The sequence below is a fragment of the Triticum aestivum genome, chromosome 4D, assembly GCF_018294505.1.
Source record: "Triticum aestivum cultivar Chinese Spring chromosome 4D, IWGSC CS RefSeq v2.1, whole genome shotgun sequence".
In the NCBI taxonomy this organism is placed as follows: domain Eukaryota; kingdom Viridiplantae; phylum Streptophyta; class Magnoliopsida; order Poales; family Poaceae; genus Triticum; species Triticum aestivum.
The window spans coordinates 283,362,164-283,389,760 of record NC_057805.1 but is presented as its reverse complement, the minus strand read 5'-3'; the positions used below and the strand labels follow the sequence as shown (position 1 = coordinate 283,389,760).

General features: G+C 44.1%; 1 protein-coding gene across 1 annotated transcript in view; it reads right to left on the bottom strand.

Annotated features, from left to right (window-relative positions):
* Window positions 1-906: 906 nt before the first annotated feature.
* LOC123096903 (formin-like protein 5) overlaps window positions 907-27,597 on the bottom strand; it is a 48,992-nt gene continuing 22,301 nt past the window's right edge. The window contains exons 3-12 of the mRNA XM_044518699.1: window positions 8,474-9,165; window positions 8,280-8,394; window positions 7,772-7,862; window positions 7,593-7,680; window positions 6,798-6,949; window positions 6,577-6,617; window positions 5,741-5,906; window positions 4,905-5,270; window positions 4,672-4,816; window positions 907-3,644 (exon numbers count right to left, since the gene is read on the bottom strand). Coding sequence (XP_044374634.1) covers window positions 6,908-6,949; window positions 7,593-7,680; window positions 7,772-7,862; window positions 8,280-8,394; window positions 8,474-9,165 — 1,028 coding nt within the window. The 3' untranslated portion in view covers window positions 907-3,644; window positions 4,672-4,816; window positions 4,905-5,270; ... (1 more) ...; window positions 6,577-6,617; window positions 6,798-6,907. The remainder of the gene's footprint in view (window positions 3,645-4,671; window positions 4,817-4,904; window positions 5,271-5,740; window positions 5,907-6,576; window positions 6,618-6,797; window positions 6,950-7,592; window positions 7,681-7,771; window positions 7,863-8,279; window positions 8,395-8,473; window positions 9,166-27,597) is intronic.

Sequence of the window (27,597 nt, the reverse complement as noted above, 5' to 3'; positions counted from 1 at the left end):
TATGAAAAAAGAAGAAAGAAAGAAGTCTCGTGGAGACATTGGCATGCGTGGTTTGTTGACTCCAATTAAACGAGTTCGTGGGATGTGCTGGCTGAATCGGCGCCGCCGGGGAGCAGGAACAACCTGGCTTCCCACGGATGGGGTAAAAGCGGCGGTGAACTGACCGCCGACGCATCCGAAGCCGGGCCCGCTCCCCGAACATCGAGGCAAGAACCACGGTCTCGAAGAAGCCGATGACATTCAAACGAGCCAGGAGCAACCTCTGCTCGACCTTCGACCGACCGCATGAACACGGCATTGGACCCAGCTCCTCCAGCTCGCCGCACTCGACGGCGCCTAGCGGCCAGATAGCGTACGAGCCATGTAGACAGCACTCTCCCCTATCCTACGCTTCCTCTGTCTCAGCTTTGACGAACAAGGAGCAGATAGTAGAGCGCTCTCTGCCTGGAAGAGATTAGGTTGGCAGTGGATAAATATGAATTATTTTAGTAGCTGGTCAGCTGCCGTCTAAGAGTATGTGAAGAGATAAAGTTGTCTCCCTGGAAGGTCAGGATGGGTCCACGTGCTTGAGCTAAAAACAGGATAGTTCACCAATGAAAATCAAATATGTGTACTTTATTATTTTACACTATACAGTAGTTAAATAAAAATGTCTCAAATTAGTATACTCTCGTATCAATATTATTTGTCTTAGATTTGTTTAGATACATATGACGGTTTTAGATACAGATATCAAAGGGTTTTAGATACATCCATCTGCATCTAGAGAAACTAGTAGAACGCCCGTGCGTTGCCACGGGTTTTTTGAAGAAAAAAAATGCTACTCATGGTGCTAAAATAACCGAGAACAATGCATGTCTCAGCTACCACACATCTCAGATCCTCGGTTCTCAGGTAACACGCTTCTTCAATCAATTACAACTATCTTTTTACAAATTAAGAAAGTTCGACTCAGATACTAAAACTACATAAAAACATATAATCATGTCTTCTTCTGAATAAAAATATTGTAGTACACAACAGATTCAGTTATTGTGACCACTATAAATATCTATCTTCTAGTGCAAATATTTATATCCCCGGTTATTGTGACGGCTATCTATATTTATCTTCTAGAACAGATACTTATATCAAGAAGACATACATTTGCAAGTGTTTCTTGCTGCCAAAACCTACGTTTAGCTAAAATAAGTAGACGTAGCATAAAATTTGAGATGAGCATAGCACAACAAGGCCAGCTTGCCTCCATGTCAGAGAAAAAACAACTTGATTGCTCCTACTTTCGTGCACAACATCTGTGCTAGTACATGACTAAGAGGACTACGAAAAATGACGGGTGATCACTCGGCGGCCGCCGATGCACATTTTTTACATCGCTTCACTTCTTCGAAGAATGAATTGCTGCCGTGTTCATCATGCAAAGAACGTTTTTGATGCAAACAACATACGGCAGCAAATACAACATAGATGTGCATTCTCGTTTCATACTAATCTGGGTGGATGCGATAAAAATGCCATGGACAAAGCGGTCGCTAGGATGGAGATATGAACACCAAATGAACCATAGATAATTCCCAATATTAACATGTGAGAGAATCTACTAAATAGGGAATAATTATCTCTATCAATAAGCAGAAGCAAACAACTGAAAGAAGATAACTATCTCATTTCAATCCTTACATTCACACGCCAATTTGGCATCACCTCCGCGCCCCAGCCTCACTTTTGAAAGCCTGCAAGAGCGCGAGAGATGGGAGTAAGCACAATATTCTGCAATCAAATGAAAGAGAGTCAGGGAGCAATTAGCATTTTTGCTGTGCTCCCCTGCTCAGACCATATCGGTGCCGCCACATCTCGTTCAGAAAAAAAAGCAGTAGCAACAGCACCCAATCCCCATCGAGATATCTCAAGCAAGGTGCCCCTTCTCTTCTCTACACATCACCACTCCTCACCATCCAGCACTGGCGGAGCCTCATAGAGGCCAAACAGATCATGACCCTGCCTTCCAAAACTGCAAGCAAAAAATTACTACTATGCATACTAAGTGTTTGATCCAACCCATTAGTGAATAATACTCCTCCCAACCCCATTATTATTAGATGAATACCCTCGAAGGATACACACATGCATATTCATGTGTGAAGCTAGCTAGCTACTCCATGCAACTTGATTGAATGTTGTACGAGCAGCTTCCTGCTGCATGTGCACATAATGCTTGCTTACTGCTACATTAGATGGATTCACCCGGCTGGTGGCTGCCTGCTGCATATGTTGGCATTAGGTCGATTCGCCCCCTGCTTGCTGCTGCGCCTACACGGACCATCTCGTGCTATGCGCGCAATCGCCAAGACGATGAGCTGACGACCGTTGATGAGCCAAGCTGCCAAAGGATGGAAGGAGCAAGATATGTTCGATTACAGTGTAATTTTACTTCTAGGCTATTTTGAATTAAAAATTTGCTTTGAGTTGAAAATTTGCCCCCCCCCCCCTTGATTGCTTGCCACGCTCCGCCACTGCCATCCAGCGCTGCTCCTCCTCTTCTACATCCATCTCCCACAAGTGGCTTGCGTCACCCCTCCCCCAGCTCCCTCCTATCAACGGATGGCCGTGCTCCACCCGCACCCTCGTCGCAACGCCCGTGCTCCAGCCACACTTATGAAGCCGCATAGAGAGCTCAGGCTCCCTTCCTCTTCCCTGACCGTGGCAAGGGTGAAGTTGCCGCCCCGTGCTCCCTAGACCTCCATCCGCCCGTGATCCATCCCCCTACCATCCAGAACGGGCAAAAAAAAGAACGGGGCCATCCCGTACTCCCTTCCCCTCCTCCACAACCAAGCAACTGCCACATGCTCGTCCACCAAGCCTCAACCGTGGCGCCCGGATCGAGCATGAATGCACGCGCCGCCTGCCGGATCTGGCACGGATGCGCGCAGTGGCTCCTGACTTCCCTGATTTATGGGAGACGCCGTGTTGGGCATGCGATGCCCTGTCGATCGATGGGGTGAGGGAGGCTAACGACACGAAACGACAATGTACTCCCCTTTAATAGTAGAGATATATGGAATTTTTTATTATAAATTCTTGATCAACCAATATTTAGCACCTGGGGAGCTGGGCCAATAAATAAAGCCTACATGCTATAAAACGAATAGGAAGGCTCATATGGACACAAAATCAAGCATCTATCCCCATTGGATGTACATATTTTAAGCACGAGCACTTTTGAGTTTCAGTTATACAGGTTGTTTTAGTAAATTTGAAGTGCAAATGTGTGATATATTAAGAGATTTACTCACACTGCATGTGCAGTACATGAGCGGCAGCCGGCAGGCATAGCAAACAACGAGATTCTAAACTTCGCAGAAAACACAAGATCACCTTCCAATCTGAGTATAAAAGGGTCTCATTCAGATCCAGAACTATCATAAAAGACATGTCTTTTAGGAGGCATGTCTAGGAGTTTTTCTGATGATGGTGAAACAAATCCCTACATTACATATAGTTTTTAGTATCGCAAGGAGCGTACAGTTGACAATATACAAAATGGTACACCAATAACAAAAAGACTGCCCTTTTTTACTAACCTGAATTTGATCTTCAATTTGGCTCCTGACTTCAAGTAGAGGTCAATATAGCAGCAGCAGGAGCTGCATAATAGAACATACAATTTATACTAAGCAGGCAAAAAGAAGGAATGACTGAACAGATAAGCAATCTAAGCAGACAATTAAGATGTTACTACAGAGCCTAGCTAGCTGCTCAGGTTTATCAGTAAGCTCACGGCATGGTCCTTCCCTGTCATATGCATTTGCATAGAGCAATCCAGAATATGCACATAGAAACATTACCATGCAATGATTTACATCCAGGTTGAATAGATTATAGCCAAAAATTTAGTATGAATGTCACCTGCCCTTCGTGCCGATCGCAGTAAATAAAAACATATAATTTGATACATTTTTTCTTCTGTTATGGTCTAATGACATGGTTGGTACAATTTAACATACCTTCCCTAGTCCAAAGGGGACACAAGCTTCTATTGATAGTCCAAAGAGGCTAAGTATGCATGCTTAAACAATACACCATGTCTATTTGGTCACATGCGAGCTCTTCTTGATCATGAAAGGTACCAGGTACCACAAAAATAGTTCAGCACCATCCAAATTAAATAAGGACCGAATAAATTGGCAATGAATCCTAATGCAATGATTGGAATGAGAATAAGACAAAAAAAGAGAAGCAACATAATAAACAGAGAAAGATAAAACGGACAGGTGATATAATGTCTGCCTCTTCTCGGAAAATCTAATGGCAACTCTATCAATTTCAAGTACTCTTATTATAGATAACATCAGCATAAAACATATGTATATCTATTGATTCAAGGCTACGGATTTCTTTCTTGAAAAGGAAGACAATTTATATATGAAAGGTAGCGGCTTTCATCGAAAAAGATTCTTGCTCCTGACACATAATTTCTTTACTGGTTTCTCAGCTACGGAGAAGAAAACGATTTCTTACTCACACACAGAACTAACGGGCATTTGCACATTTCAATTTACTTGATGCTTAAAAAAAGTGTCTCCTCTGCCCGAACAACTGAACAAATGTTGAAAACTCAGAGGCCATGGCATGCTAGAAAGGGAGGGAGGGAGGGAAAGGAGGAAATATTACATGAACAGCAGCTCGGGTCTCCCATGTCAGCTCACCCCCTCAAGCAGGCCCAGATCTCTTTCCTTGCGCCCGTTCAAACAATCGATCCGTCCGTTGCATGCAGGGGATTCCACAAATGCGTCCTCTCATAGCCATGACGGTGAACCTGCAGAGCAAACACATGCAATGACTGAAATGAATGGGATGCTTTGCTTGGTTCTTCGAGGCCCATGCATACTCGAACAGATTAATACCTGTGTTCATCCTCCAAACAGGGCACGGCCGGCACGGTCTCCTCCAATCAGTGCAACGCGACCACGCCTGCTCTATTCGGCGGCGTCTGCGTCGTCCGTGGGGATCTGCAGCAGCGGCGGCGGCCGTGGGGATCCGTGGCCAATTCTTTTAATGATCAAACATGACTCTTGCATAAGTGATATCAGTACCGATTAAGATGATTTTTTAAGGCACCAAAACAAGAACTGGGTGAAGACAACAATAATCTATATTAGTATCGTAGTAAGATGATCTAGCTAAATACCTGTGGGTTGCCACAGAATAACTCCTCTTGACATGCACGCCAATTGCCTCCCTTTAATAGCCCCAAATGCATAAGTTTACAACTACAAGTCGTGCATGGGAACAAGATCACAAACATATATTCATTTCATTGATCAAAATAGATTTATAATAACTAATTCCATTTGTCGAAATAGACCAGTAATCCTAGAAGAAGAAAAGTAATATACAACATATATTATAACTCCGCACTACGGCCAACCGGCTACATCACCCATGCGGCTTCACCTTCGACAACTAATAAAATTTCTAATATCATCCACCTTGAATAATATAATAACATTCACTTTCATTTTATTTTTATCTTGGAGCCTCATGGTCACATGTTCTAGGAAATTTTAATTTCAGACAGCAATGGTATCTACCAGCAACAAGATTTCTAGATGTCCAGAAATGCAGTATATTTCTGTGTATGGCATCATCACAATTATCGATGCCATTATAGGATCTATCAATTCAAAATAAGTGAAAATAATGGGTGTTATCCCAGTTTGCGAAATTGATGAAGTTTTACCTTGGCGCTGAAGCTGCTGGAGAACTACATCGCAAGCAACCCAGAGGACGAAGCTTCCTTGACTTCCTTTTGATACTCATTGTCTCAGTCCCATGCTTATCAATGGTGGCTGCAGAAACTGGAATCAAGGAGCAAGCTATGCTTTTGCGTCTTTTTCTTGGCCCTCCTAAAAAATCATTAAACAGTTAGGCAATTAATTCAGCGGGGTAAATGCGGAAAATTGTATGTGATTTTCCTATCCTTGGAGTGAATATCCTAAGTAAAGTCGAAGCAAAGGAGAGCCAATATGCTAACAGTTCATAGCACAAGTTTAACATACATGACAAAAAAATGCCGTTGCTGCATTTTTGCAGAGCATGCCTACCATGAGATGAATATTATAAGACTGATTGGGCCGAGAAGGCTGAGAAAGATCATTGTGATGGTGCTGGTAAACACATCTTGGGTTGGTTGGCTGGATTATACATTCACTCTCGATGGAAATCCCCAACCAGAATGTACATTTTCTAAACCAGCAGAATATCAAAGAAGAAATTCTGGTTTTTGGTTGGTGGGACATCAATCCACATATTAAATTGATTCTAAACCCAGAACCAACACTACAAGCACAACATTAAGTTTATGTGTTCGAAAGGTACATCAAAAAGTATCTACAAACAGTTTAACTTCGAAACAAGAGATTGAGATGCATGTCCGTATGTAGGTTTATTTGTTTTCTTAGCAATGAAAGTAGGACAGACTCTTACTGTTCAATTAGGCTATAGAAGAAACAAGTCCATTTCTCTTGTCAAGCAAAATAACTCAGGAAACTAATTAATAGTGCAAACGGATCTTACTTTTTTCTAAGGAAATTATTTGCTTCACATGACATTTGTTCCTGCAATATTATAATTATAATATCATGTATTGTTGGTAATAGGCAAATTTATATCTGAACAAATTCTATGAGAAAGCGACGGGGCTCCATGAAACTACGCGGCTCCCTGAAACTACACATTATACCCTTTGTGTTAGTCAAGATCAAAAAATAGCTAGGCATTGGCAATCATGATTGTACCTTATAATCAAGTTATTTGCTGCGTTGATGTCTGGGTTGAAGTATATCTGAGACTGCTCAGTCGTACGCAAGATAGCATCTGAAATTCAGTGCATACAATCAGAGGCATGTTACCTCCAGAAATCCCTATCAAAAGACACTGGTTTACTTCCCTGCATTACATATGCCAAAAGATACTAAGCATAATATTAACCCATTTAGTTGTCTAGATAACCAGATTAAATCATAAGCATTACATGGTTCTTATTTTAGTGAAAAGGAATACCATTGAATAATGATTACCAATGCATCTCAGCATGCATAATTCAGAAACCACACGTTTAATCATTTAGGGGGCAGATACATTTGTTTTCAAAGCCTGCGACTATGAAATGCTAGACAAGTTTATTGTCCTACTAAAAATATGAGGAAATTATCAATGTCAAAGTTGGTGTGTCTAGTGCCAAAATTAACTACTATATCAGGTTAGGTCTGCTAGAAGTAACAGTGGTAAGTAAGAAACGTGACAAAAATTAAGCATCGACTCATATGTATACATGCAAGTCTAGCCAAGAGCTTTGACACGCAAGAACAACAATAACAATGAACCTGCTCGAGTCTGGGCATATACTTGACTTCCCGTGCAAATCTATTCGCTATATTATTTACCCATAAATCACCCTTCATCATCTTCTTATTTCTCTAACAGCTATATCTGCATGACCAATCCAAGTTCACCACCTCTGTTAATGACATATCCAACTCACAATCCCCCCTTCCACCTCCACCAACACACTTAGAATTTCAAACACTTACCGGTGCACTTGTCTTCCACAGCTCATTAATATTTACACGGTGTAATGCAACTTCTCGAACTTCATCCCGGCTCATTAACTCCACCACTCTAGCGCACACACAAAATATTGATTATGCTCTATAGAACAAAGAACAAAAAGGACTTCACATGCTAAATATTGATTCTGACAATGACATACTGTTTCCAGAAGCTGATCAATACTCGTAAGATCTGTAGTAGGTACAGATGTTGCATAAGTTGATGTACTTTCTGAAGCCGGGATGACCATGCTAGAAAAGCAAGTTGTTTGCAAATCTAATTGGATGAATAAACTGGAAGTACAAATGTACTTAAAATAAATAAGTTTTGATCAAGTTCATTAATAAATAACATGCACCAAACCACTTGTTAGAATAAGGATGCTAGAGAGATTACTTGAAATCCATACAAGCGAGCAATTAGAATTATGTGGTGCAGAAGAATGACTTTGGGCTGTTAAAAATAAAGAACAATGATTGTGTCTATCTATACACGATTTTCCTCTGCTCAAGCAAGCAAGCAAGAATCAAACAACACAATATACAACAATTTGATTGCACACACGTTCAAACTGGACGGATACGTGCACATTAGCAAACACCACCAAGTTGTGTCCAGACCATTTGCAATCAAAAGATGAGATGTGCAGGGAAGGGGGTGGAGCTCACCACACCAGGCCAGGAGGTAGGAGGAGGGAGTAGGCAGCCGCAGCAGCGATGATGGAGGGCTCGTCCTCGTCCACCTGAAGCAGTAGGAGCAGCAGCTGGTCCAGATCCGAGCAACCTGCACAGAAAACAAAGGAAAGGAATCACAAGGAGGGGCATGAAGAAACCGACAAGACAAGGGAAGGAGGCGCGCGCACCATGGTCGGAGGTCGCCGGAGATGGCCTGCAGCCGGCGCGCGTCCTTTCCTTGGAGGTTGAGGCGTCGGACCTCCACGGGTAGCTAGGGATTCGGGCGTCTCAGTCCATGGCTGCAGCCGGGTCGGACCTCCATGGACGATCTCGAGGGACGGCGGCCCGCCGGTGCGGCTGCGGATCTGGGCGCTGCCTCCCCTTGCCGCCGGATCCCTCCCATTCCCTTCCCTCCCTTGGGAGAGGGAGAGAAGGTGAGGGGGAGGAGGAGGCCGGGCAGGGCTCCTCCCGCCTGCCCGCGACGGGAGGTGGCGGGGCGGCGCCGACGGGGCGGCGGCGTTTGAGGAAGGGGATCGGCGGCAGCTGCGAGGGCGAAGGATCCGGTGAGGCGGCGGGGTAGAAGCTGCAGGAGGCGGCGGCGGGGACCTCGAGGCCGAGCTCAGGCCATGGCTTCCCTGGCTCCAGAGGCCGTGGCGGCGCCGGACGCAGCGGCGGGGCGAGGAGGAGGCCGGCCGTCGGGGAGGCAGGAGCTCCTCGTCCCCTCGATCCAGATCGGGATCGGGGAGGGAGCAACAGGGGCGCGAGGGAGCGGGCGATAGGTTTAGGTTTTTTTGTCGCTGGTTAACCTTGGTAGGTCTTTTTTCGTTGGTTAACCTTCGTAGGTCTATTTTTTGGTACGTGGATGGGTGCGGGTTGGGGCCTCAGGAGGAGGGTTTTTCGGTTTCTGGTGGATAAGTCAGAGGTGGGAGTGAGGACGAAAAAAAACCGGACGAAAATGGTGGGACGAAAATAAACCCGGAACGGAGACTACCAACTGCTCCATTAGGAGTAGAGATCTAACACAAATATTATGATATCTAAAATCAGTTGGTTTTAGATATATCCATATCTAGACAAATTTAAGACCAATAATATGGATAGGAGGAAGTATCTTTAATTTTAGGAACGCAGATGGGACAAATAAAATGCATACTATAGGAAAAATATACCCTTAGTGCTAAAAGGATGGACTGATTGCCAACTCATGTCCCATATACTATATATGGTCCAAAATACAAATGCAATATCTGTATAAATGCATCTGTCACTCATCCTAATATACTTGCAAATCTTTTATGTGCTTATGAATTATGACACATATTTTTCCTTTTTTATCGGCTTATATCCATATAGGTTCATGAAAGGGGAGTAAATTTTCCCATGATGCTACTCTAACTTTTTGCTGCATTTATAGAAGATGTGCTTGGTGGATCATTAAGATGACAATAATTTTTGCCACACCTTCCCTCTACTTGGTAGTCGAGCTGGCAGGAGGAAGATGTATGGACTGGCTACGACAGGAGCAGCAGATGGGCGGGTGTTACGCCATCATCCTGTGGAGGACATGTACAAGATGTGTGTAGTGCGTGATATGCGACCACGTCTTCACTGGCGATCCAGTTGTCGCTTGTCACTGAAGCATCCCTCTCCTGGGCACTGCCAGATAGAAGCTCGCGTCGCTGAGGAGTGAAGGTCTTGAGACGTTATTAGCACGGATCGACTTTGTCGGGTTCACCGTCACAATACGCTTTCTTCTCATGTTATAATACGCTTTTACAATTTGTATGGACAAAATCGTAATATAAACAAGGTGGTACTAGTAATTACGTAAAAATCGTTCAGCGTACGTAAAAATTCCTGCGCTTGGCGTTACACTAGCTTCATGGGCCTTCAGAAGCCCAGTTGGCTCTCTGCGGTGCTGGGGTGCTACTCACACAAGCCATCGATGAGCGCTCCGGGTAGGCCGGCTTGTTTAGCGTTCAGCCATACCAGGTTTCGGAAACCTTCTATGATCTTCCAAGCCGGTGTTTTTTCCGGTTTTGGGAACCTTCTAGAAGGTTCTTGAACCGGTTTTCCTTTTTATATTTCTTTTTCGTGTTTATTTTTTATTTTCCTTTTTATTTTTTGTTTTTTTATCTTTTATCTTTTCTTTTATCTTGATTTTTTCCTTTTTCAACTAATGTTTCAGAAATTTGAGAATGTCCTATTTTTAGTTATTTGTTCAAAACTTTCATAAATTTTACAATTTCAATTTTTTGCTTATTTTCAAATAATGTTTAATTTCAAAAAGTGTTCGCCTTTTCTTTCTTCTTTCTTTTTTTCCCTTTTCAACTAATGTTTCACAAATTTGAGAATGTTCCTGTTTTTAGTTATTTCTTCAAGAAATTCATAAAATTTTACTATTTCAAATTTTCTTGCTTATTTTCAAATAATGTTCCGAATTTCAAAAAGTGTTCGCCTTTTAAAATTTTCTTCACAAACTAATAAATGTTCGGTTTATAAAACATGTCTCAGTTTTCAAAATTTGTTCAAAATTAAAACAATATTCAGGTTTCAAAATTTGTTCATAAACTCAAAAATGTCTGTGTTATAAAATTTTGTTCACGAATTAGAAACTGTTCAGGATTTAAAAAATCCATCTTCGAAAATTGTTCTCAAAATTCAAAAAATGTTCCCGTTTTTAAAATTTGTTCAAAAATTCAGAAAAGTTTCATGTTTCAATTTTTTTTTCTCAAATTCAAAAACGTTTGTGAATTTTAAAAAACTGTTCCTGTTTTCAAATTTGTTCACAAATTCAAAAAAAATCATGTTTCAAATTTTTCCTCAAATTAAAACATGTTCGGGAATTTCAGAAAATGTTCTTGTTTTCCAAAGAAATTGAGAAATTCTGAAAATGTTTCCTTGTTTGAAAATTTTCATTTAAGAAAATGTTTACAAAGCTAAAATTGTTTGTGTTTCATAAAATACTCAGTTTTGTTTCATTGCGTTTGAAATTCTAGAAATATGTCGGATCGATGCTGGATGTTGATATTTAAATCTTTACGCTGCTATTTGTTCAACAACCTTCGTTAGCTCAACTGGTTGCGGCGCGTGGTCTCTTCCACGAGATCTTGTGTTCGATCCCTTCGATATATATTGAATCGCATGTTGGCTTTGCACGTTCCACATGCTAATAAATTAAAAAAATAATGCTATGAATTTTTGTAGCAGATTAATGCAAAAGCGTGGATTGGAGTCTTAGCTCGGTGAGGGAGAAATTTCCAATTATTCAAACAATATACTAATTTAGATACCGTTAATAATTTAGACATTGCCCCTTATCTGATTATTTTGTTGGCCACAGACCAAGATCTATGACATATGTGGACGCGAACCAGATGTTGCCAACTCTTGCATCACCTTGATGAGGTCATCGGAATGCCGTCCCCAAGTAAAAATGTTGTCACTTAGTTAGCATCATCCTTACAAGTTTAGAGCAGCGAGCCTCCAAAGCTTCGTCTTCCACCTATTTTCTTACCCGCCGTTTCATAAACAGCGTTATATTTTTTCTTGACTTTCGTTGCAACGCATGGGCATTTGTGCTATCTATCTCTATCCCTAATAATAAAGCACAGATTGACTTTGTCGGGTTCACCGTCACAATACGCTTCTTCCTGTGATTTTACGCCATCTATAATTTGTTAGTAGAGAAAAAGGTTCCGTAAAACGAGATGAAAAAATAATTGCTCGGCGCTGAACTCGAACCTGGGTATCCTACGTGTGAGCGGGCTTGGCTAGCCATGCGAACTATGGCCCGACTCTGAAAAAACCAAGGTTCAAATTTGAATGAACATGCGACGAGTAGATCTGAGTGGAAACATTTGAAGGGAAATTTTCGTATTGGGCCACGGCTGGGCCTAATCAACACCCTCGCAAAAGGCCCGGCAGTATCGAACTCGTGACTTTCTTTCGTGACGAAAGGCTCGAGCAACCAACTAGACGTCCATATTTGATGTTAAATAATCCCACATTGTTCCTTTAGACCGAATCCTAACAGTTTATACATGTTAGCAAGTGTCATGTAATCAGCAAGACGCATAAGAAAAGAGACCGCGAGATGAATTGAGGGCTGCCTATTGAAGGAAATAATTGATGGTTGTCTATTAAAGGAAGGAATTGAGGGCTGAATATGAACAAAATAAAGTAAAGATGAATTTCCGGATTGTGGGTATAAAAGGAAGGAATTGAGGGCTGTGTCTATTGAAGGAAATAATTGATGGCGGTCTATTAAAGGAAAGAGTTGATCCTTGTCTATTAAAGGAAGGAATTGAAGGCTGCCATGGGTATTAAATTATAAAGAAAGACAATTTACATGTGACGAGATATTGCATTGCGTATTGGCCTATTAAATTATAAAAAAGGAAATTTACATGTGATATTGCATTGGCGCGGAGATTTGGGGATGCTGCAATGCTCTGAACAAAAAAGGATAAATAGAGCAGATACAGTGAAGATAAATTATGATGGAACAAAAGAAGAACAGTTCACCGAGAATATAATACGTTTTTCATACAATACGTATTGCGCATGCTTCTAAAAAATAATTGCATTGTGTTTGCTGATCTGATGTTTGATTTACATACACTTGCGCAAATTATGCTTTATTATTGCGATATTGATATGTCTTTTTCTTTTAGCTGGAGCCTTGGCGGTACATAAAATATGGCAAGCCTTGTTGTTTGAACACTTCTACTGAAAGGAATTGGGTATATACGCAACATGAGTGTGAACTTAATTTTTTGTGTGAGCCCATATTAAACCAGAAAAAACTTTCAAAATTATGAGGGTCCCTGGATAAAGCCCACGGAGACAAGCTGGTGGGTGAACTTTTGTGCTCTAGAATTCTATAATTTCTTTATCTCTACCACATCGGTACATCTTACCTTTTGTGATGATATATTTTCTTCCATTGCAATGCCCGGGCCTATTTGGGATCCCACTAAAAACACATACACCACTCCTCTTCCATCCAATGATAGCGCCAATCTAAAGTAGGCACCATCGAAGGACATCACTATGACTTTTTCAACTCTATACTCCATGGTCTGAACACCAACAATCGTTTTTTAAAACCACAGACATCAAACATGTGCTTTTTTAAAATAAAGAGCGTTTCAAATTGTTCTTGCTTTCAAAAAGTATTCACAGTTTTAAAGATGTTCATGCTTTAAAAAAAGCTCAAAATTCCAATACAATGTTCCATTTTTACATGAGTTCAAAAATATTCCCATTGCAATTAGAAATATTAAAAAATGTTCATTTTTTAAATAATAATATATTTGTTTTTCCAAAAATAAAAAATATAACCGATTGACAGACTATTCCATGCACTACTACTCTTCCATCAGATAGGGTGGCTCCTTCACATCCACAATTGATGCTTCGAAAAGCGATAATAAGTGTAACCTTATTACCAATGTTTATCAAGATTGGATATAAGAAATGGTGCTTGATGACACGCAGAGCAGGTTTTCTGAATTTTTTTCGCCCGGTGCAACGCACGGGCATTTTTATACTAATATAATTAATAATAATAAAGCACGGATTGACTCCGTGGGTTCACCGTCACAATACGCTTTCTTCCTATGTCATAATACGCTTTTTCATGTCCGTTTTTTCTTGATTTCGATATTTTTCTTAATAACCGATGTGGTACTATCTATTTCTTCAACGGTGCGTTTCTTTACCTAATCTTTGAGAGTCATCTATATCTTTATCCGGTAAAAAAAGAGTCAAACTGAGCGTTGTATTCTTTGAGCGCTATTGACGGTAAGCTTCTCCCCTAGGCCACGACGTCAAAAAAATAAAGAATTTCATGCTGGGGATCGAACTTGAGGCCTTTGGATAAATGTTGCACGCGTGTACCATCTAAACTACCATCAATTTGTGTTTTCATTACGTTAAATGCCTGTAATAACCCAAGGCGAATTATTGGCCCACAAATCGTGGCCCAGCTAAGGTTTCTTGCGCCCCGGCAGTATAAGGCAAAAATAATTGCTGGTCAATGCAATCAATCTCAAGACCTCCTGTTGATAATATCATAACACAGCCAACCACCTAGATCCTGTTGTGTGCTCTTATTAACGTTGATACAGATGTCAACTTAGTCCCACCTCGCTATTTTAGACCATATCTAACCAATTTATATACGTCTTTAAATTCCCCAGGTATCGCGAAACCGTCTGATGAATCAAACGGGGCGTTGGCAGAAATAAGAAAGGAAAAGAGAGAGGCTAATTTGTGGGCTATACTAAAAAGGAAGGAAATTAAACGAGACATGGAAGGAATAAGGAAGAAAAATAGGGAGGCAAACTTGTGGGCTTACTAATAAGGAAATCAAAGAGACGGCGACAAAAATAAGAAAAGAAAGGGAGAGGCTAATATATGGACTAAATTAATAAGGAAGGAAGAGGCTATATTTTGTGTGTGGTGGGACTCTTAAAATCAAACGGGACCTCACAGAGGAATAAATTGGTGGCTGTAAACGGGAAAACACACATGAGGAATAAATAAATAAGAAAGAGGAAACTCGACGCGACGGGCTGCCTTTTCTACCTTTGTTTGCAATGTGAGCCAAATCATCACCAAAAAAAAGTGAGCTGGTGGTATACGAAAGCTAGCTAACGAAGGAGGAGTATGGCATTTGGATGGACGAGCTCCATGTAGCTTTTTAGAAAAATAAATAATCAAAAATCCTATTTTGAAGTTTCAAAACATTCTGGAAAAAATCATACATCTTGGATGTGCTTTACATGTGTATAAAGTTTGACGATGACATACATTATGTTCAGAAAAACACAAAAAGACAAATTCATGCATTTTCCATACTAAACAGTATATATATTGTTCATCGTTTTCAAAATCATGATTTTATCTTTTTTGTAGTTCTCACCGTAATGCATGCCATCTTCAAAGTTTACACATATGGAGTAGACATCCGTATGAACATGTGTGATTTAAAAAAATGAAACTTTGGAATGGGGTTTTCAAAATTTTCAAAATAAGGAGTTCCACGACACAGCCTTCAGCACTGTTCCAACATGCTCTGGTCCTGGGACTCATCTGTCTCTACAACGTCAACGACAACATGATGGTTGCCTCCGGGCCATGGCAGGCATTCTTCCTGAAGTAGGAGGACATGCATGTCCTGATTCAATGGCGACGTGTAGATGTGCTGGCCTGTCACATGAGCAGCCCCATGGTGACTGTCTTCACGGGACTTTTCTTTCTACCAAGAGCACCGGCTGCCATATGGAGGGGCGGTGAACAGATGATGTTGGAGTACTACATGTGGTGAGTTCCAGCAGCACAAACATGGTAGCCACGTCTAGCTCCGTCTCGGTGCTTCCTCTACTCATTAATTTTGCTTTGTGCATGATATCTCCCATGTTCTTTGAATTATATATGTGCTTATTCATAATTCATAATGCTTCGATTATTTCTACTATGACGAGTATTTGATATGACTAATGCAGAAAGTTCTTCTCAAACCTTAACTAATTATTTATAAAGTCAGCGTAATTAAAAAAAACAAAAGATCAGGAAACCACACACATATTGGACAGAATTTGTAAGCTAGATTTTATAAAGTTATATTGTTTATTTTGCTTTTTATGCACTTAGCATATTTCATGAACGCAATTAGCGGGTCCGAATGCATGTCCAATATAAAGGGTTTTTCACCAGGATCACGTTAAGTTTTTAACCCGTTGCAACGCACGGGCATTTGTGCTAGTATATATAGGGAAGGGGAGTTTGGATCATCCGATCGAAATCCGACGGTCGAGAACAAATAGGTAGGGAAGTCCAAATAAGAAAACAGAGATGTTTTATAGATGTTTGGGGATGATCCGGATCCAATGGTCACGACTGAGCGGTTCGGGTTCGGGACAACTTGACGCGCACACAAGGGGGGCCTGTGCACTGTACAGAGAGACTCTGGTTTAGGCAAGAGGGCAAACGAAGAACAAGGTTGGTCTCGGAATGGTCAATGAAAGCAAGGGGGGACGCGGCAACTACAAGCGGATGCAAGTTTTAAAAACAATGACGGCAATGAGTGCCGATGCAATGCGGATGATGCCATGATGAAATGCAACAAACAAATAAAACACACGACGACAACGACAAAACAAGGAAGGCATCTGGAAGGTCGGTCTCGGGGCATCACATTGACAATGGAGGCCTTGCGGCAGCGGCGGCGGCGGCGGGGGGGGGGGGAGAGCTTGCTAGGGTTTCATGCAAGGGAGGGGTGTGTGTGCGTGCACGCCGAGGAGGTTTTGGTGTGTGTGTGTGTGTTTGTGTGTGTGCGGAGGGGGGCGGGGGGTGTGTTTGAGGAAATGACGCGGGTACTGGAAATTTTACTACGCGGAAGTCAAACACGGGAGTGAAATGCCATGGCTATTGAAAATGTTGATGATGGTGCATCACACACGGTCCGGAGATAACAACCGTGTGTTATGAAACAGGAAAAACCTCGAGGCGGGCAGATATTTTTGAGGGATGCAGGCAGGATTGGGAACAAGAAACATCACACACGGTTGAAACACAATAACCGTGTGTTATCAAACAGAAAAAGCTGCAGGCGGGTAGATATTTTTTAGAGGGGAAGCCTCGTGGAGCCCAATGCACACATTTAGTTTGGGTGAATCCTATCTGTTGTGTCATCCGACTTGTCCAATGTTCATAAATTTGGCGAAAAATGACGCGGGAGTGGGTCAGAACATGAACACACTTGCATGCGGACCAAATTTAGGTATGAAAAGGGTGGTTTGATTTTCAAATACCAAATGCAACTTCGATGTGGCACCTATCTCGCAAAGCATACGGTATTGCTTGCCCCCACCCCACCCCCCTCGTGTCGGCGCGAAGGGAATCCTAAGCTATGAATGCATGCCCCTCCCCCGCAACCGAGGTTCACCTAGCAGAGTGCAAAGTAGCCAGCAGCCCCCCCTCCCTCGTGTTGGCACAAAGGGAATCCTAAGTATGAATGCATGCCCCCCAACCGAGGTTCACCTAGCAAAGTATGAAGTATCTAGCAGCCCCACCCACCCCCTCGTGTTGGCACAAAGGGAATCCTAAGCTATGAATGCATGCCCCTCCCCCCCACTGAGGTTCACCTAGCAAAGTGTGAAGTAGCTAGCAGCCCCCCTCCCTCGTGTCGGCACGAAGGGAATCCTAAGCTATGAATGCATGCCCCCCCAAACCGATGTTCACCTAGCAAAGTGCAAAGTAGCTAGCAGCCCCCCTCGTGTCGGCACGAAGGGAATCCTAAGCTATGAATGCATGCCCCCCAACTGAGGTTCACCTAGCAAAGTGCGAAGTAGCATCCCCCCACACACACTTTCAGTCGGTGGGCCAGAGAGGCATATCTCACCAAGATGGATCGTAAAACATACCAAGAATAATCCACCTTGGTCATACAACCTCTTTCTTGTTGTTGTTCAAAGTGATGGCCGTCCATGCGACCCCGGAGATGGGCTAGCTCGCCAACAATCACGAAAGTAGCTAGTCCCCGAAGACAACCACTGCATGCGTGTGGCTCAAACATATGTATGGAGATGTGTGTTTTTGAGTACACAATGGAACAACTTTGATGTGGCACCGTGATTTCAAACTAGAAATCCCCACACTGAGTGAGGGTTAGGTTGACGATGCATATGTATGTTACACCAGACTTCAAGCCAACGACGGGGATTCATGCATGCATGCGTGCATAGTATATGCGCTCAAACTTAATTAGGTCTGAATCTCACCATGACCTATACTATGATAACACGAACCAAATGAAGAATCTGCCATGGTATCCTATCTTGTTGTCGGTCAAGGTGATCATGGATGTCCACGCGGGCCCATGAATATATAGGCTTGTCGCCGATAACCACGCGAGGGAGTGTACCATTCGAAGGCAACCACTACATGCATATGTATGGAGGTGATGCATGCATGCATGTTTGAATACCATTTCACAACATTGATGTGGCGCATGCGTCGAAAATCTTACACTCCCCACACAGAGCGAGATCAGTTCATGACGTGTCGTTGTACTAGCCACTTCGACTCGGTGGGATGGATTCATGCGTACACATGCATGTGTGTGTGCTCAAACTGTATCATGCATGTCATCCCAGAGCATGACCTATATATATATACCGTATTACAAGCAAAAAAATAACCCCCTCCTAAGTCAAATTAACTTCTCTCGTTGTCAGGCAAAAAGTAGTGATGGACCAAGCGGGCCCACATATGGAAAGCATTGATAGCGCTGATTACCGCTTAAGTGGGTGCGAGAGGACAGCCACCATCGCTTTGCATGTGGGCCAAACATATATATGTTAAATACCCAAAATGCACAACTTTGATGTGCCACATGCCTTAAAAACCGTAAACCATGGACCCACACAGAGCGAGGTTCATGAAGCGTACTACATATGATGGTCCCCTCCCCCCTCTTCGACGCATACTCTATGCTCCTACCATAACACGTACAACCCAAAAAGAATCCTCATTGATGGTGAAATTAACTAACCTCTCCCAATGTAGGTCAAAGTGATGCATGCATGCATCAATGATGGCCTCGTGGGCCCACAGATGGAAGCGTCACACGTGAGTGTCCTAGCTAGGATAACCACCGCGTGCATGCATGTGGCCCAAAGAGGTGTTGTGTGATGTTTGAATAGCCAATTTCACAATTTTGATGTGGCACGTGCCTCGGAAACCAAAAAGTCCCGACACTGAGTGAGGTGTACTTGTTCACGGACGCGTACATATTGTATATATGTTGGTCCCCTCCCACCTCTTCGATGCATACTATATACCACCATAACATAAACAAAAAAGATTCTACCTTGCTGGTCAAATTAACCTCACTGCTGGCTGTTCGTCAAAGTGATGGACGACGACCTCGCGGGCCCACAGGAAGTGTCACACGCGAGTATCGAGTGTCGTGTAGGACAACCATTGACTGCATGTGGCCAAAATATGTATGTATGAAAGGGTTATGTAATGTTTTAAATAATGAATTCACGACTCTGATGTGGCACCGGCCTGCCTAACAAAACGGCCAACCCACACGGTGGCTCACAACTCGTAGTGTACCGCGAGCCACCCGCCACCCCCAGACGCACCCCCCCCACACACACACACCGCGAATCCACCGCAACTACGATGCATGTTAAATTAATTATCCCACGGTGAACATATGTTACCAAAGGAGGGAAGTTTTAATTTCGAAAAAACCAAGAGATCATTAAGACATTTTAGTGCATTAATTGATTGATTTTCTACGGGTATAATGTGCAAAAGTCAAATTTGAGCTACATGCACACGTGACAGTGCACCTAAATGGATTGCAAAAACACATGTGTCTCACTGGGTGCATGTTTACTCCCCATGCAACAAATTTCAAACATTGAGAATCTTGATTTTTAAATTCTAGGACATCCCAAACTTATTTGAAGTTCATGAAACTTATCGTGTTGTCATATGGACACCAATACAAAGTGGCATTGTACTTTGTTTTCAAATTTGAGACCAGTTTTGATCTAATCTTTATCTAATTACATACGGGAGATTATTAAAAATTGGGGACCAATATCCCAAATGGATTATTTATTCGAACCGTGAGCGTTAGACCAACAATGGATACGTGTCATGCTTCGGTTAATAAGCAATAAAGCAACATTAATCATCCAAATAGAAAAACAATATACGTTCCGCCTCGTGACCCGTGTGCCGTGCGAGAAGGCATGAGTTGACGGGACGCACACGAGCAGTCCGCCGCGCAGGCAGACCGGGAGGCGTGCGTGCAGATGTGTGAATTGACAGAGGCGGCTCGCTGCGCAGTGTCGTCGGGAGGCGTGCGAGTACCTGTGTGAAACTTTGGTATGCATGCCAGCAGTCCGGTGCGTAGGCTCACCGGGAGGCGAGCCATCGGTTTGACCACCGCCCGCCTCTCTCCCACTACTCCCAATATTAATGGTGCGCCCGAGCGGCCGCACCCCCCATCCTCGCCACACACACAATCCTCTCTCTCCGCTTGCATCCTCGACGCCGCTCTCAATCCTCAAAGCCGTCAGTGTATGAGGATGCTGCCGAAGTGACCCATCAGTGGGAATGGCGATGCCGGGGCTGCTAATGCACCGGAGCACGGCGTGGAGATGGAGACAGAGGTTGCCGTCACCGCCGGCGAGTTATCGCTGCACCCTGACTTCGTCGACGGTGTCGAGCTTCCACAGCCAGAGGCGGAGTTCCACACCGACTTTGGTGACGACCACGGCGACGACTCCAACGACCACTCCGGCGATGACTCCGACGATGACGGATGGCTGGTTAGTCATCTATATCCATTAATGTGTCAAATAGATCATAGGGTTTCTCTGGTTACTCCTGCCTCCCCCTTTTTGGAATAGAAATCCTATGGTTATGTTCTCCCAATCCATGAAATCTGAGTAAGTTTCGTTAGATCCGTGTAGTGTATTGATTGTTTGAATGGTACAAGTGATAAGTGATTAGTTGTTTCATCTGTGCAAATGATTTCTGCTAGTAATCCGACTAGGGTTAGTGTTCGTGCTAATAATTCCTAGCCAGGACTTGACAATCGATTTTGAATGACCTACATATGTTTGTGCCATTATTTTCTTCAAGATTTGTCTGTACATAGACGACTGTGCTTAAAAGTCGAACCATAATCTCTGGATATGTATAAATAATTAGCCATAAATTCCTAATCCTACTTCACGGCATGTAAACATTGATTTGATGCCAAATTTGTTTTACTATTTGTATAGGTGCTGTATGACGATGAGGATATCGAGGATGAAGATGGCCACATGAGTTACAAGAGGCAAATCCTGAGGGAGCTTTATGCGGGAAAGCATAATAGGCGTATTAGGACCTGGAACGGTGGCTATCGATGCTCATTTTTCAACCAGAAGCTTCATGATGCGTATCTAAGTGTTCTGGCGCATGCAAAGGACGGGCCGTTGGCTCCTTCAAGCAGAAGTATTCTCGCAGGGTGGCGCACGGCGCGTACACTGAGTGCCTGGAGAAGCTTCAGGATCGTGCCGGCATGTGAGATGAGATGTGGGATCGAACTATGTACGCTTGAGTATGCTTAATGACGGTTGAACTATGTACTTATGGTTGAACTATGCTTGTGTACGTGTACACTTATTATCTATGTATGAGTATGTTTAATCTATGTTTACTTATGTCTAACCATGGGATATGGATGCAATCAGTTCGGTTGATGGAATCTACCTTCGTCTTGGTTTACTGGTCCCCTTTGTAATTTGTGTTAAATTTTGATCAAAGGTTTAACTGACAAAATGTTAGTGCAGGTCAGCAAAAATTATATCATTGGATTGGTATTTGAGCACAGTGTTCAATGATATAATTTTTGGTGACATGCATGAACATTTCTTAGTTAAATATTTGGTCACAATTTGGTAAAAATTACAAAGGGGACCAATAAACCAGGACGGAGGTAGTGCGTCAATCACACACGGTTCCCAAAATTGGAACCGTGTGCAATGACTTTCATTTTCCTGTTGCGTCAATCACACATGGTTGGCTCTAGCAAACCGCCGCCTCCAAAATTCTTTGTGGGACAGAAAACCCTCACCACCCAATTCAAAAAAGAAAAAAGAAAACCCTCACCATCCCCACGTCACAAAAACCCTCACCCCGCCCGCCACCCACTCCGGTCCCCATTCACACCTTCACAAGCTCCTCCGTGTCTATGCATGGCACCGCCTATCGTGGTGGTAACCACTTAGCTCGACGCCTGCCGCCGCTACCAGGCTGCCAGCAAAGCCCACCACATTTCACCACTTCTGCTTGCCGCCGCCTATCGCCATCGACTTTCTCGACGCTGCTCGCGGTCGACCCAACTCCGCTCGGTTGGGGAATCTGCCATACTGAGGGTTCTTTCTCATGGACAACAAGGTAACTAATTTAATGAGATATTATCTCCTCTCTTATCCCAGTTCATCTGCCTTCTTTAATCACCTGGCAGAAATCGTCGTGAATTCATTTATATTCGAGATGATTTTAGGGTTTTCTTCCGTTCATAGAGTGTACAGTGCGTAGACACATCAGGACCTTGCGGCCTCTGCCGGACATTCCATCTCACCGTACCTGATGACTTGAAGATGCGCGCGGTATGTTCAATCTCACCCTAAATCGGCTGACATGGCCTACTTTCCTGAACATATTCTAAATATTACTACATTTGGATAAAAGGTGCCACATGCACCATATACGTCAAAGGGGATTTTGTCCCCTCTTCTTTCTATATTAGGAAAATTAATGATGTATTGTTCTTTCGATTACTCTCATATTTCCTTGACATCATGTTTATCCTATCTGTTTAATTATAGATTTTTGTCCTTCAATTTCGACTGCTGTATAGTTCTTTCAATTTGGGCCCATATTTGCATGTTACCTTATTTTCTTTAACAATCCTACCATTTTCTGTAGTGCGTCCCTTGCTATGCAACATAATTTGTAGTGCACAATCTTTCCCTTTACATAAATCAAGACTGCAGGGACGTCATACTGCACAAAAACCATGGATTTACAATCATTGCTACTATAAGACTTGATGAACGTGGTGACTCCTATTTTGGCACTGGCTTTTGGAAATAAATTTCTAAGTTTTATGAACTGAAAGCTGGCACTAGAATTGCAGTTTTTCTTTTCAACTATCTGCATGTTGACTTACCCAGCAATATCAAATGAATTGTGTAGTATTTAAGCAACCAATTGTTATTCCATTTTCTTACTATATTCCTGCCTAATAACTTCTACTCCCTCCATTCCTAAATATAAGTCTTTTTAGTGATTTCAAATGGACAACCACGTATGGATGTATATAGACATATTGTAGAGTATAGATTCACTCATTTTGCTTCGTATGTAGTCACTTGTTGAAATCTCTAGAAAGACCTATATTTAGGAACGGGGGGAGTAATTACCAATACTCTTTTCTATTGCCCTGTTTTAACTGAATATTCCCTGTACTCCCATTTCTATCAGAAAGCACCACTAACAAGGAGACTCCGGAGGTTGAGAACGGGGCTGCCAATAAGCGCAGGCGGGGCGAGCTAGAACCACAAGCGACTCGAGCAGGCCTAGACTACATTAGCAGCCTCCCTGATGATATGTTGACAGTCATCATTGAGGGAGTCCTGGATTAGGGGGTCCTCGGACAGCCGGACTATATCCTTTGGCCGGACTGTTGGACTATGAAGATACAAGATTGAAGACTTCGTCCCGTGTCCGGATGGGACTCTCCTTGGAGTGGAAGGCAAGCTTGGTAATACGGATATGTAGATCTCCTCCCTTGTAACCGACTCTGTGTAACCCTAGCCCCCTCCGGTGTCTATATAAACCGGAGGGTTTAGTCCGTAGGACAACAACAATCATACCATAGGCTAGCTTCTAGGGTTTAGCCTCTACGATCTCGTGGTAGATCAACTCTTGTAATACTCATATCATCAAGATCAATCAAGCAGGAAGTAGGGTATTACCTCCATCGAGAGGGCCCGAACCTAGGTAAACATCGTGTCCCCCGCCTCCTGTTACCATCCGCCTTAGACGCATAGTTCGGGACCCCCTACCCGAGATCCGCCGGTTTCGACACCGACATTGGTGCTTCCATTGAGAGTTCCACTGTGCTATCACCACAAGGTTTGATGGCCCCTTCAATCGTCGGCAACGATGCGATCCAGGGTGAGGTTTTCCTCCCCGGACAGATCTTCCTATTCAGCGGCTTCGTACTGCGGGCCAACTCGCTTGGCCATCTAGAGCAAATCGAGAGCTACGCCCCTGGCCGTCAGGTCAGGTTTGGAAATTTAAACTACACTGCCGACATCCGCGGAGACTTGATCTTTGACGGATTCGAGCCCATGTCAGGTGCGCCGCACAGTCACGACGAGCACGACTTAGCTCTGCCGTCGGACGGTGTTCAGGAGATCACACCTATGGCTACTCCGGCCCTAGATCCGGAGTCGATTGCGCTGTCCGAGGACGGGTGGACGGACCCCGCCTCGGAGGCCACACACTCAGTGGCGATAGAGCCGAATACTGACTTCACCTCCTATGAGACCCATGTCGCCGGATCCTCGGATTCGTCCCCGGCCACAGGCCCCGAACCGCCTGCATCCATGCCTATCGAATCTGATTGGGCGCCGATCATGGAGTTTACCTCCGCGGATATCTTTCAGCACTCGCCTTTTGGCGATGTGCTAAATTCATTAAGGTCTCTCTCCTTGTCAGGAGGCCCTTGGCCGAACTATGTCCGGCTCGAGTGGGAGGCAGACGACGAAGAAATTCGTTCCCCACCCACCACCCACTTAATAGCCACTGTCGATGACTTAACCGACATGCTCGATTTCGACTCCGAAGACATCGACGGTATGGACGACGATGCAGGAGAAGAACAGGAACCACCGCCCATAGGGCGCTGGACAACCACTTCATCACACGATATATATATATGGTGGATACACCCAAAGAAAACAATGATGAGGAACGGAAGGATGCAGAAAGGGATAGTTCCCTCGAGAAGCAACCAAAGCGACAGCATAGGCGCCGCTCCAAATCCCACCTCGGCAAAAACATCGATAACAGCGCAAGAAAAAAAATACCCTGGTCGACCCCAGAGGAAACAACGACCACACGGACCCAGCGACAGAGCAGGATGAACCAGCGGACGGCGAACATAGTACGGAGTCATTGTCCGATCACGGCGACGCCGAGGATAAAGCTCATCAACGTCTCTCCGGAGAGGAAAACAGTCCGGACGACGATGCACACATCATCTCGGAAAGGCACTTGGAACAAGAGAACCTCCATAGAAGGCTTATTGCCACCGCGAGGAGTCTGAAGAAGCAGAAGCAAAGGCTTAAGGCCGCGCAGAATACGCTCAACAGTAGATGGAACAAAGTGCTCGACACTAAAGAAAAGTACGGTGGCAGTCACCACACAAAGAGCTATCCAAAGCGCAAGCTGTTGCCTTAATTCGATGATGAGGCCTTAGAGCCTACACAGCCGAAAAATAAAACGGCCGACCGGTCGGATCGACCACCTCGTGGCCGCGATAGGGCGGCTAACGAAAGGCGGTGTGACCAGATCCATCTACGGATCTAGGAAGCGCGCTACAGCGCAGAATCAAAACCGAACACTACAACCGTCAGAACGCCATGACACATCCAAATACAGGGGTGCTGCGCACCCCCTATGCTTCACCGATGAGGTGCTGGATCACGAATTTCCAGAGGGATTCAAACCCGTGAACATAGAGGCGTACGACGGAACGACAGACCCTGGGGTATGGATTGAGGACTTCATCCCCCATATCCATATGGCTCGCGGAGACGATCTCCACGCCATCATGTACTTGCCCCTCAAGCTGAAAGGACCAGCTCGACACTAGCTGAAGAGCCTCCCTGAAAATTCAATTGGAAGTTGGGAGGAGCTTGAGGATGCTTTTAGGGACTTTCAAGGGACCTACGTCCGACCTCTGGATGCAGACGATTTAAGTCATATAATTCAACAGCCCGGAGAGTCACCTCGAAAGCTTTGGAACAGATTTCTCACCAAGAAGAACCAAATTGTCGACTGCCCGGATGCCGAAGCCTTAGCAGCTTTCAAACACAGCGTCCGAGACGAATGACTCGCCAGACACCTCGGCCAAGAAAAACCGAGGACAATGGCAGCCCTAACAAGCCTTATGACCCACTTTTGCGCGGGCGAAGATAGCTAGCTGGCCCGTAGTAGCACCAGCGACCCAGGCACATCTGAAGTCAGGGATGGCAATGGAAAACCACGACGCAGTAAAAGCAAGCGTAGAAATAACGAAGACAACCTAGACAACACGGCGGTAAACGCCGGATTTAGGGGCTCTCGACCCGGTCAACGGAAAAAGCCTTTCAAAGGCAACAGAGATGGACCGTCCAGCCTAAACAAGATTCTAGACAAATTATGTCAGATTCATGGCACCTCCGATAAACCTGCAAATCACACCCACAGAGAATGCTGGGTCTTCAAGCAGGCCGGCAAGCTAAACGCCGAACACAAGGGGAGGGAGACACCAAGTGAAGACGAGGATGAGCCTCGCCAGCAAAACACTGGGGGACAGAAAAAATTCCCACCAGAGGTCAAAACAGTGAACATGATTCACGTAACAAAAAGGAGGAGCAAACACGCACTCCGAGACATATGCGCCGTAGAGCCCGTCACCCCTAAGTTCAACCCTTGGTCGGCCTGCCCGATCACTTTTGATCGCAGGGATCACCCGACTAGTATCCGGCACGGAGGATTGGCTGCCTTGGTGCTAGACCCAATAATCGACGGATACCATCTCACCCAAGTCCTCATGGACGGCGGCAGTAGTCTTAATCTGATATATCAGGACACAGTCCGCAAAATGGGGATAGACCCGACAAGAATCAGCCAAAGCAATACTACCTTTAAAGGAGTAATACCAGGCCCAGAGGCCCGCTGTACGGGCTCTCTAGTACTAGAGGTTGTATTCGGTTCTCCCGACAACTTCCGAAGTGAAAAGTTAACCTTCGACATCGCTCCATTCCGAAGCGGCTATCAAGCACTACTCGGAAGAACAGCCTTCGCTCGTTTTAATGCAGTACCGCATTACGCTTCTCTTAAGCTTAAGATGCCCGGTCCACGTGGCATCATCATAGTTAGCGGAAACACTGAGCGTTCCTTACGCGCGGAAGAACGTGTGGCGGCTTTAGCAGCCGAACACTAAACGGCCTCTCCAACCAGAATAAATGGTCGGTCGTCAAGACCGCGGACACGGCTAGACGAGTCCGGCGCACCACTAGCTGTAACAGCTTAGATAAACCTGAGATTGGTTTGATGGATATACCCCCATAGGCGGTACCAGGGGCTTCCCGCATGTAAAAAGGACTACAGTTCGGCTTTACCTCATTTAGATTGAATTTTAATGAGAATAATCAGTTTTTCGCACGAAGACTTTCATCTAAGTTTTTCTCTTTTACAGATGACAATCGTGCTACACCCTTCCAGGATACGGCACAACGGAGACACAGGCGCAGACGTGCAGCAGGGCCCCGCTCAAAGGTTTCTTTTTAGATTAAGACCCTGTGTAAACCTTTCTTACTGTCTCTTGTTGCTTGACACCCCCCGGATACCTAACACAACCGTGAGGGATGCTGGCGTTGTTGGCATTTCGCCACGTCAGACTAATGCACGTACCTGGAAATTTAGGGTCCATTATCAAGGGCGT